The 12,165-nt window shown below is 40.6% G+C and overlaps 1 protein-coding gene across 3 annotated transcripts; it reads right to left on the bottom strand.

The window, feature by feature from the left end:
- Positions 1-5,914: 5,914 nt before the first annotated feature.
- On the bottom strand, positions 5,915-12,073 carry LOC105683816 (ras-related protein Rab-3). Of its 3 annotated transcripts, none has more exons than XM_012396722.3 (4): positions 11,858-12,073; positions 9,616-9,837; positions 9,193-9,483; positions 5,915-8,992 (listed from the first exon to the last, which is right to left on the bottom strand). In XM_012396722.3, the coding sequence occupies exons 2-4, from the start codon at positions 9,835-9,837 to the stop codon at positions 8,831-8,833; spliced, it is 675 nt and encodes a 224-aa protein (XP_012252145.1). In that variant the 5' UTR covers positions 11,858-12,073; the 3' UTR covers positions 5,915-8,830. The 3 variants fall into 3 exon arrangements, with proteins under 3 accessions (XP_012252145.1, XP_048505110.1, XP_012252144.1); XM_048649153.1 differs by having other exon boundaries at positions 11,874-12,073; XM_012396721.3 differs by lacking the exon at positions 11,858-12,073 and adding an exon at positions 9,996-10,366.
- Positions 12,074-12,165: the final 92 nt, after the last annotated feature.

Genomic DNA, 12,165 nt, shown 5'->3' with positions numbered 1-12,165 from the left:
TGCGATTCAGCTCTTCCCGATGCTCCGCCGATTCTCATTCTCTCCATTGTTCGGTCGATTAATTTTAGTATTATTTTTTTCCTCGACGTCCCAAAGCTATTCGTGTGCGCGATTTACGGCCACGGGTATAATTCAACGCGTACACCTACTTCCAACAAGTGCTCATCACGGTTCCGAATCAACGCCTCGCGGACGACCGTACAGCTATGAATTAGTTGTGGGAAACTAGGGGCGTGCGTCCGCATATATTATGCAAGAACTTTCGCCCTGCCCCCCCGCCCGAGTAATGAGGAAAATTTTCATAATCTATTAATTATATCTAACAAAGAGATTATCCGCAGGTGTTTGTTGCTACTCGAGTTCCGCGAGTTGTACGTCGTTTCGCGGGTGAACGGGTAATTATTGAAAAGATCGCAATTATGTAAGTGAATTGAACGAGTGACGAGGAATTCGCGTGTGTCGGATACACGCACACGTCACGTATATTATTCTATGTATACACGGAAAACGACGACTCCGCGGAGGTGGCGGTTCGGATCGATACAAATCCAATTGTCTTGAATAAAGTATCATTCCGAATTTGCTTGGGAGGGTGAATGCAGGTTGCCCGGGATAAAAAGAGGCGAAGGAAGGATCTATCTTCGGCGCGCCTCGACCCTTCGGGAGTTCTTGAACTTCCGAAGTCAATAACTCGTGAAGTTGACGCGGCGAAGTAATAATTCTTAGTCGCTGAAACACCTGAATTTGACTTTTTCAAGAGTTTGACAATATTTCAGAGATCACGCGTACCGATGCTCCGGAGGCGTCGTTACGGATACAAGTGAGATTTACAACACCAGATACTCGCCTCTTTGTCAACTTGTCATTTTATATAAATATAAGCACGACAATTGAAGGCGAATTCAACTCTCCGCGTCATCTATAACCGCGCGTCAATGTCTTCTGCTGGTTAATTTCGGTTCTGCAGCTGTCACCTGTCATCCCATAATTTTGCCGGAAATAAAATTTTTATATAAATATAAATGATCGCACGGAGGGGCGGGGGGGGGGGGGGGAGGGGGAAAGGAGATTCTTAATTTAGGAAACTTTTAACGGTATGAAAAACGTACGTCGAGGGCCGAGAACCGGTCTGCCGTATAAAGACGTATCCTCGGAAAAGTGAAGGAGATTTGGAAAACTTGAAAATTACGTAAGACGATTTAAATTGAATTTTCATCTTCCAGATTGTTAGACTGAAAAACGTAAAAAAAACTCCGTCCGAACTGCCGCGGTATTGAATTTCGTTAAAAAGTTTCCAGTGACGCGGTCCTCCGGCGGTAGCGCGGGTGAAGAATTTTTTTTCCAAAATTGCGGCGACCCTGGGCGAGAGATTGAACTTTGACGAAGATTTCACTCGAACCGACTCGATTCCCCGAAGTCTCTGAATTTCGTTAACCTCAGAGGTCGCGCCCCTTTGCTTCTCGATCCCCCGAACTTATAGTTTCCCTTACAGTTAACCATAATCGCGACGAGGCTGTATCCCTTTTGCCCCTGACTCGGAATCTTCTCGATGAGTTTCGCTTATACTTACTCTCACTCCCAGCCTTCAATTTGTGATGAATAAGTTTCCTCGGCTGAGCTCTATCGCTAGTCTGGATCGTACGTAGCGCGGAAAGTTCCTCTCCCCCTCCTCACCTCGTAACCTCCGGAGAAACGCGGCTAAACCTTCCACTACTCCTGCTACTCCAGACTCCCGTAAGCAGCGAAATCCCTTCAACTTCGCTTCCCGCACCCTCTCCTTTATACGCGGCTATTCAAGTATTCAGGTCTCGTGCACGGGGTGGTCGGCGGTGGGGCACTTAACTCCGACCACTTGATTATCTTCCGCGGCTATTTTTAAAGTGACGAAGAGTCGATTTTCAATGGCGGTCTTCAAAAGGCGTGCATGCACGTCCCACATGCAACGTGCACGCTTCCGAGATTCGCGATACGCCCGACAAATTTTTATCCACCGCGTCGAACCGCACTTCGTTCCCTCTTTCGTCCCTCGTTCATTTGCTCGCGGAAGCGAAGACTGAGGGAGGGAGGGAGGGAGGAGGGTGCGCCCGATTATGTGTACCGCGATGACTGGAAATCCGTTCATCTTTGTCGTTTAAATCGTATGCAAAGGTATTCGAAATAGTCCGAGTTAATCAAGGGGGGTTTCAGTGGAGTTTACCACCCTCCGGGATGAATACAGATGGAGTTGCTTCGGTATATTCCCCGTCTCAGGTGCGCTAAACCCGTTTCGATTTTCCACCTCTCTGGATCCGAGGCTACGAAGACTCGGGGGGTGTGTGTAAATAGAGCACCGAGGTAAATGGTATATACGATCGGTTATCGAGGCCGATAAACACCGAGGACCCTCCGCCTCGTGGCGTGATCAAAAGGACCTTCGCGTTCTTCGGAAAAGCGTCGGTCGACCACCGTGTCGCCTCGCGTTCACGTATAGAATTATACCGCTACCGGCGGCTACAGTCGGACGCGTAAAAGCTCGGAGATTTGATTTGAGAAAAACAGCGAACACCCGTTTATTGATTCGCGACTTTACGAGCAACGTATACGACGCCGGGATTAAACACTCGGCGAAATCTCCGCTTGCAATTGACGCCGGAAATGTTATCAGCGTCGATTGCACGGTACCCACCCCGTTCGATTTGCTATTCAGAACGCGAGGCTGGTAGCTTTGGAAGACTCGGCTACTCTTCTACGTATATCCTCGTAAATTACTTTGGAATTGAGCCCGACAAAATTTCACCACATCGGACAAGGACTCGGAGCACACGTTGCTACCTTAGATAATTAAACACCTCGTTGAGAACAAAAGCCTATAAATCCTTTAATACATTCTTTCCACACCACCCGATGTGTATGTAAGCCGAATAGACAGCCATAATTGGCTTCTAGAAATAGCTTCGCGTTTTTCCTTCTTTTTTTTTTTTGTTTTACTTGCTATTTATTCTTATTCTTATTTTATTATTTACTTTTCCTTTGGCGTGGGAGGGACATGGGGGGCTAAGGGGGAAGAGGATCGATCGCGCGGCGCTGTATAGTTTCTTCAGTTTACATGAATAAATATTAGACCGGTTAAACGAAGCGCTGGGGATGCCTGAATTTTTTCTCAATATTCTACCAGGTTGGAGTATAGAAAAAAAAAAATCATTCGCGAGAATTCCGAAACGCGCAGATATGGTGAAAAAATTGTATGCGAAGTTCAAGAGGTATTGCAAACAGTTAAAGTTCATTGCTGCGAAAAATTAAGATCTGCGCTTTTTTCTCGAAAAGTCAACGCCGCGACGAGAAAAATGAAGAAGAAAATTCCCCGGCCAGATCCTTGGCGATGAAGGGATATTTTTTGTAAGATCGTAGGCATTAAAATCGGACAGATGAGCACCAGAGCGCGAAATTGTAGAGCTTTTTTCAACCGGTATGGATAATACACGTTTTTTACATCCACCTCAGGGTCTACAGCTTTTACCTGTGGGTACACTATAATGTAGTGGGTGTTCGGGTTATCGATTCCGCAATTTTTTCTTATTACGCGTTCTGCGTAAGCCCGTATATAGCGTGGAACCGGGGTTTATCGCGAAGCGTCTGGTTTTTGCCCGGGTACATTTGGACAGGAGATAAATGGAACAGGGAAAATTACAGGACTTGACCCTGTCGGTCTTATATCCTTCAAGAAAATGCCACCGCGGACTCGACTCGATCCGAAAGACGCCGTTTTTGTCGATGCCGTCAACACAGTCGTCGAAACGAGTACATACCTAATTAAAACTCTACCTCATTGTTCAAAGACGAGAGAAAAAAAAAAAACAAAAAAAAAAAAAAATTCACCAAGTCCTGCTTTTCGGCTCAAGCTTCTGCTTTTCGTTTCATTTCTCTTTCCCTTTTTTTTTTTTCTTTCTCTCATCTCGCACAGGCCCGGGTCAAGGGAGCGGCGACCCCTGCGGGCATCTGAATTTCTCCCTTAACGGTGGTCTGACGCAACGCGACGTCTTTTCACTCAAAATTCGAATAAAATATCGCGGAATATGTCGAGAAAGTGTGGATTTGCGTCCGGACGCAGCCGTGAGCGCGCTGCAAATATTTTACCGCCGTTACCTATCGACGGGTGTGAAAATTGCTTGCCAATGGGATACGCGTGTAACGCGATTACCCGACGTTTGAACGTGACGATTGTCTCGAGGATCTCGGTAAAATTGGAACAACCCGCGCAACCATGGGATATCGCGACGACGACGCGGACGTGGCGACTAATTTCACAGCGATTTCCAGAGCGAAGTTTTTCATCGACACCGACCGGCCATATTGTAGTAAGTCCATTAATTATTCAAAGGGGGAAAGAAATAAAGCGCAAAAAAAGGTTTAGTTATACGAATCGATCGGCTGCTACAATCGCATTGAATTTTTATGGTGGATCTCGGGACTCCGTCTACACGGTTAAAAATTTCACGTACGGCTTTTCGAGTCGTTTTCGATCGGGATATATTTTTTCTTCTTGTTTTCCGTTTTTTCCCATCTATTTATAGTGTTTGGATAGCAGATAACGATAACGTTATCAGCGCCGGTAGGATCAGGTGGAGATTCCCATCGGTCGAGTGTTAACAATCCGGACGATGAAACGATATCGGAAATTTTTTCCGTATAACCGTTTTTTTTTTTTTCTGATACCGAGGGAATAAGTTTTCAAACAAAACTGAACACGGATACTAAATTATTGAAAGCACGGGGTGGAAACGATTATTTTTGCAAGCTCTCGGCCATTTCTGTGAAAAATAGTAAAAGTTACGAAAAACTCCGCCATATCTTTGAGATCAAAGTTGTACAAAAAAAAAAAAAAAACAAAAAGAATGACGAGCAATCGCGAGAAAAAAAGACTCCGCAGAGGGTAAAAAAGCTCAAAGTGTTGTTTTTTGCATATAAAATGTTGAGGGTCCCATTTGGCTGGATTATTCGTCAGGGAAAGCCCCATATTATCATCTCAAAGATACAAAATCCCAGCTTCTGCAGCAACAGATTATGATTGGATTTGAATAATTCACCCGTACGTCCGTAAGCTAGTGGCCTCATATCCCCATAGCAATTACGTTGCGGTGTGTGCACAGCGTTTGCTCGCTCGTTTGGATTGAGTAATTTATGATTCGATTCCGTATTAAAGCCACTCCGGTGATCAGCGTTCACGGTCGTTTGTACCCATAAAGGATCACCTGGAAGTGTAACAATTTCCGAACAGTGACTCATTACCATTTCCTGATCGCTGATTTTTCCGATTACTCAATTTCCACCTTTCAATTGTTCCGTTCTCATGTATCCGCAGACGTTCGTAATCTCGGAATTACAAACCTACCTGCGGATTACGATGGAAATTCCGTGACCCACTTAATGTGGCAAAGAAGTTGGCGAATTACCCATTCTCGAGAGTCAAGCGAAGGAGGCGGGGTTGAGTTCACTTTACGCGTTGCTGAGGAATTCGGGTCGAAAGAGTCACCGAGTACTCTCAACTTCCTTCGTCAACGGGAACTACGAGATCCTGGCGAAGTAATTATACTTCCACTGCATTCGACAAAATCGGTGATGACATTAATTCCGAAGAGCGTAGGACAAAAGCGAACACCGACAACCAGCCGAAGACGATTATACTACACCAATCGATGACTCGACCGTTCGATAGGGATCTTTTTTTTTTTTTTTTCTCCTTACTTCGTTTTCATTCCGCAAGCTACTCAGCTAACGACTTACCGAATGTATAATGTAAAGGCAATAATAATAGTAATAATAATGCTTACAGGAAGAATTTAGTGTCATTCCGAATAAATGTTTTATCTAAAGAAAATTATTTCAACGATCGATTGTATAGAAATAGATATCGTTACCATCGTCATTGTCATCATAGTTTAAATTATTATACACTTTTATTTTTTTTTTTCTTCTCGACAGTGTTGTCTTCTATATAATATTGTGTAGACAGCACTGAAAACATTAACTTTTATATTCATATATACTACATTTATTTATTATAAACGATCAACGTAACTTTTTTTTTTTCAATTTTCTTATACGATTTTCGAGTCCCAGTAATGGATTATTATTATTAGGCATAATAGTTACATACGATACAATACATACATACAGTGCCCATCCACCGGCTTTTCTGATCAAACTTTTTTTATTTTCATTTATTTTTTGTTTCTGTGTGTGCTTTTTTGCTCTTTTCTATGTTTCGTGTTTCCGTAGGATGACGAAAATGATCGTGAATAAGAAATTCTTTTTATTCGTGTTTTTTCTTTAATTGAAAAAAAATTAATAAAATGAAAACGAATATTTTTCAATTTTTCCTTTGTCTTTCTTTTGTATACCTATGCGTATCTGAATAAATAGAAAATTTAAAACTAATGCCCTGCAAGTAACGTATTTACAGATCTGACTTATTCGACACGAAATATAATTCGGTGTGAAAATTCTCAATATTATTTGAATTTCTTTCTTTTTTTTTGTTCTTTCTCGTAATGACGAATCGAAACTTTATCAATCTTTGCAAGTTTGATTCATAATATTTTACACTGAACAGAGGAATGTGTTAATGAATGGTCTTATCATAAGTGTTTGAAAATAAATCGGTAGGTGTACGAATTTTTTTGTTTTATACGTTGATTTTTTTACTTCTCTGGATTATCGCCACGCTATTTCAGATTTATATTCGCTACATACCACATCAGACTAATAATATAATTGATATAATATTAGTAACGGCGTTTTGACATAAAATGTAGGAAATTTATCTATTATTCATTAATATTAATATTATCATAGCTATTATTCATTTTCTTTCATCTTCCTGTATGTGTTTTTTTTCATCCCGATTCAACCGATTTAACATACCTATATTTAGCACAATTCAATAACACGATCAAAACGTTGCCTTTATCGAAAGCTTTATAATCGTCGTCATCGTCATCATCGCCATCGTCATCGACATGGCGAATCGATTATAGAAACGCGATGTCAAGCGCGGTGCTTATATGTTTATAATATTTTTTGTTCAATTTCAATTACTTTTTTTTCAAAATTGTTTTTTTTTTGGTTTTGTTTCATTTGCGATGGGTTTTATCCTGCGCGCCATGGAATGGACCCTTTTTTTTATAATTCACACGGATAATTATATTATAATATATATAGTAACGCGTTATACATTACATATTTCATTACAGAATCAATAATATTATATCTTATTTACAGAGGGTAGTAGTTTTTCCTAGTGATGAGGGGAAGGGGTGGGTAAGGTTTGGGTCGGTGATCGAAGAACAACGAAATAATATACATTTATAATTATACAGCCTATGGAATAACATTACGGTGTAAGAAAGAAAAGAAAATTTATGCTCGCATTTATGCTCTTTGTATGTTGTTAATGATCGGTTGTCATCTATTTTACCTTTGTGGGGAATACGAATAATTACGTAATTCCCATTGTTTCTTGAAGAGAAAAGAATTTCTATCGAGTACCGATATTAATTACATACAATTAATATGACAAATTTTTCGAACGTTTTAATTATTTATGGTGTAAAACAGACAAAGTCAAATTCGTTTAATTGACACGTAGAATTGTATACGTATACTTAGTTTTGTACACGTAGCCATATTCTATAATTCATTCTACTAATTGAGGCTTTCCCTTTTTTTTTTTCGTTACCTTTTTCTCTCTTTTCCCCTCTTTTTTTCAACTCTCTCCGTTCGTATTTTACATCCGTCTATATAATAATTATATAATTATTTATATCGTCATGGTTGCAGGATCATTATTTGGTTCCCTCGATATTTCCTATATTTTCAACTATTATTTCATTCATGTGCACACATAGCCGTACTGCTATTCCAGAAACTTTACGTTGTGATTTATATGATTGATCAATTTTTTTTTTTGTCAATTTTTTCTATTCACCAATTATACTATGCACGCAATTATCCATTCGGTGAGGTGTTCAAATTCCAGCACGATATGCAGAACTCAGATATGCAAACCTATTTTATTGTACATATACACATTATTATATATATAATAATCATTATAAGCCTTGAAACAAAAATAATTTGTTCTTTATTCCTTCAAATATGTCAACTTGTCTTTTTTGTTCATCTAATAGTCATAAATATCATACGATGGAGAATAATATTCACGAATTTCTCTACAACATTAATTTTTTTTTTTCTAGATTCATCAACATTCAAGGGCATTAATTCAGGTTACGAAGAACCAACTAATTATAATTGCGTAATGTAATGTACTAATATTTTTTTTCGTCTTTTCTAATTTATAAATCTGATTGTGTTAGGCTCTCAATTTTTGACGATTTTCTTCCTTTCTTTTCAGTTCATTCTCCTCGTATCATATATCATATAATTATACATAATTTATTCTACACACAGAATTTTAACGCGTTCGCGTGAGAAAACCGATTCGATTATGAATATCATAATATAATAACAACTATACAGATATTGTTAAGAAAATAAATAATTTTACGAAAATCGGAATTTGAACACCATAATAGTATAGACGGATAATTAAACGCGCGGGGTCGGAATAATCACCTCACTAAATTAACTAGTATGCATTTATGAATTAACTAGTAAGTTGTACGGTGAAAAACAGAGAACAAAAAATGAAAAAAATATCCAACAAACGGATGAAAATAAATATCAAAAAACAAGGTTAAATGAAATTAAAATGTACGACGAAGATGGTGGACTAGCCAACTAACGTCGGCACTCAACATGTATAGCCTGCAGCTGCAACTAATATCTTTCTTTAGCAGTTACAATTTGCACTCGCAGGGTTGCTAGGTTGATCGGTGAGTCGTTGTCCCTTCGCACCCGCACCCGCACCTCCACTCCCCATCAGACTCGGGTCGGTGTCCAAAGATTCGCTCATCTTGTCGCATATTATGTCCACCAATCGCTCGAACACCGCCTGCAAGAAGGACATCCGGTTCGTAAAGAAACAGAATTGTGCCGCATCTTCGTTGAAATGAATTGAAATCGAGGCGCGACTCTCGATCGAGTATAATTGCGTCCGAAATGGTGGAAGATTTTTTTAGCGCTTCCGGTCAAACCCTCCGATGAGGGAAATCGGAGCGCACCCCCTTCGATTTACAGTTGTAATTGATTTACCTTGACGTTGACGTTCTCTTTCGCCGATGTCTCGAAAAATTGTACGCCTAATTGATCCGCCAGTTGTTTGCCCCTTTCGAAACTTATGACTCTCTCGTCCTCCATGTCGCATTTGTTACCAACCAGTATAACTTGGGCGTTATCCCACGAATAAGTTTTTATTTGCGTCACCCAATCTTGTACGGAATTGAACGATTCCGCATTTGTTATATCGTACATCAGTATGAAACCCATCGCACCTCTGTAGTAGGCGGTTGTTATTGTTCTGTACCGTTCTTGACCCGCCGTGTCCTGATTAAAGCAACAACAAATTAATTAAAACTATCTCGAGCTGAAGCCGTGAAAAATTGTTGGTTTCTCTTCTTTTTTTTTTTTTTTCTCTCTCTCTCTCTCTGAGTAATATCGTGCGCTTTGAAAACTGACCCAGATCTGGAGCTTGACTCGCTTGTCATGCCTGAAGACGGTTTTCACTTTGAAATCAATGCCGACGGTCGAAACGAAGGCTGAGGTGAACGAATCGTCGGCGTATCGAAACAGGAAGGACGTCTTGCCGACTGAAGAATTGCCGATTATCAGCAGCTTGAACATGTAATCGAAGTTCTGATCCGCCGCATCTTTTTGCCACTTAGGGTCTTGGCCCGCCATCTGCAAATAAGTTAAATTGATTAATAATCAATCTCCGTTGGTTTTCGCGTTTTTTGGGGATGAGGAGGGAAAACGATTCCTGGCGAGTGCGAAGAAAGTGAATGAATAAAATCGCCCGTCTCACAGGACGACGTGCGGCGGGGCGGGGGGGATGGTACCGAGTAATTCGGCGACGTTATCTCGTCCATGGAGAGCAAACGGGACATTCGCGTTCGAAGTTCCAGAACCGAATCCTTGACCGGAAGTCCTGCGGCGACGTCCCTGGCCATCGGCATAATTCCGATTAAGAAGTGTTACACGCGTGTCTTATTATCAAAACTGTGACGTATCCGACGAACTAGTTCCAACACCACGGTGACGTACGGATATCCCAGTCATTCAACTACGTCAGATTTTCATTACTATTGTTCAATTTTGATCCGTTTTATCGAGGTCTCTTTATTTCCACAGATTACAAGTCCCACGTCCTCCTAGCGCTGAAGTTTCAACTCAAAGAACACATACGTGGCCGCGAGGCTGAGTATAACAATTTTATTCTTGGTCTTCCTTCCTGCACCGCGTTAACACTCGTACATACGTACATATGCATACACCACGTTATACCGATAACGAAGTGAAACCTCCTCTATAACTTCGCATCGTACGTAAGCGACGAAGGTACCGTACCTTTTGTATCGCGCGTTTCAAACCGCGCCAACAATTATTATTCTCACAGTCTCCGTACTCAACGTCAGCGTCCTTGTAACTCAGAAGTGATAATAACGAGATTTGAGGAGGGATATTTTTTCGATTTCCATGACAACCGAGGGATTTGAAATGAAAGTATATATCGGATTTGTAAAGGCAAGTGCGACGTTGGACGACCGGATTTTCCATCGGATTATATACATCGACAGAGAATTCGAATGGGCATAAAACGGGCTTATACCTTGTGCACGTGTAGCCAATCATCGAGTGATTAATTTTCTCTGCTCTATTGTGAAGTTATAACCAAAGAGTGAAACGCGATAATGTAAGTCTGGTGCGGGAAGTTGTCCGAAAATGATCCATTTTACATTCACGATATCCAAAATACGGCAGGTGGCAGGTAATTAAAATATCGTGTGATTAATCGTTGCGATCCTGATTATCTCGCACGCATATTATACCCACCGTACGGGGTAAATTTTTTATCGCAGTCGATTTTGATATAAATTTAGTACGAATTATTGATTAATTTCGACCATATCTACCGCTGGAAACGTCGAAATAAATTTCCAGTCCAAAATATCGATGTGTAGTACGAGATACGCTAGATATATACGTAGACCCATACATGCGTAGAACGTACCACTGCGTGAAAGAATTTAATTGAAAACATCTGTTACGAATTGAAGAATGGTCTACGAGTCGGGTGAGAAAATGAAAAAAAAAGAAAATCCCGAGTAAACAGGGAAAGAAGGACGTTGAATTTTATAGGGGTGATAGCGGATTCCGAATGTTCTTAATTATTGTAATGATAAAAAAAAATGAAAAAAGATTTTCAACCAAACGATCGGTAGGCATACGGGCGCACAAGGTCATCTTTGTTTTTTTGCAGAAATAAAATTGTCGAGCAACTACAGATTAGATACTAACGATTTGAGGTGGATGCGAAGCGCTGGGATTCGAGTAACGAGAAGTTGTGGTTGACATTTGTAAGAATTATAAATGGTATCGTAACAGGAAGTAAAATTCCAAGTTTATGAGCAGCGGAGAGCAGTGGCTGGTCGGTAGAAGTGCGTCGACCTAAATAAGGCAAGTTTTGCGATAAAATAAAATCAAGCGGAAGGTATTGTGTGATATTGTACGATGGATTACGCTACCGTCGAAAATGAAGGAAAAATAGTGGGGAAAAATGGAAGGGAAAAAAAAAGGTAGGAGAAAATCGAAAATAATAATAACAGAGGGAAAAAAAAAAAACCACCGTGCACCAGAGTTAGGAAATCAATAATCAGGCTATTGATAGCCCCGCTTTATATTAGAATTTCCATCGACTCACTTTTCTCGTTTAATACCTCGCTTATATCGGTCGAATGTCGGGTATTCTCCTTCGTCAACTACTCGCGATCCGAATAAAAAATTGCCGCTCAGTTAACGAGGCAACCCAAAAACTCTCGCACTCTATTTTGCACCCTGGGGTTAATTTTTAATTCTGACAAAATCTTGTAATAAAGACTGGTGGACTGGCCTCGGGAAAGCCTCGCGCCACTATAGCTAAAATATCGACCATTTCGAAGACCCCCGCCCGTACCCTGTGAACGGTGTCTCGGTTCGCGCCTGCGTCCAGGCAACTCAAACGACATCAAT

The sequence above is a fragment of the Athalia rosae genome, chromosome 1 (genome assembly GCF_917208135.1).
Source record: "Athalia rosae chromosome 1, iyAthRosa1.1, whole genome shotgun sequence".
In the NCBI taxonomy this organism is placed as follows: Eukaryota; Metazoa; Arthropoda; class Insecta; order Hymenoptera; family Athaliidae; genus Athalia; species Athalia rosae.
The sequence above is the reverse complement of the archived record's forward strand: the minus strand, read 5'-3'. Positions and strand labels throughout refer to the sequence as shown.

What these genes read in the sequence shown, in the direction of transcription:
- LOC105683816 (XM_012396721.3), bottom strand. Translation starts at nt 10,112, where the DNA reads ATGCCGATGGCCAGGGACGTCGCCGCAGGACTTCCGGTCAAGGATTCG. An exon ending in GAGTCAAGCTCCAGATCTGG is followed by an intron (nt 9,484 to 9,615) that starts GTCAGTTTTCAA and finishes TGCTTTAATCAG; the next exon opens with GACACGGCGGGTCAAGAACG. An exon ending in AAGAGAACGTCAACGTCAAG is followed by an intron (nt 8,993 to 9,192) that starts GTAAATCAATTA and finishes TCCTTCTTGCAG; the next exon opens with GCGGTGTTCGAGCGATTGGT.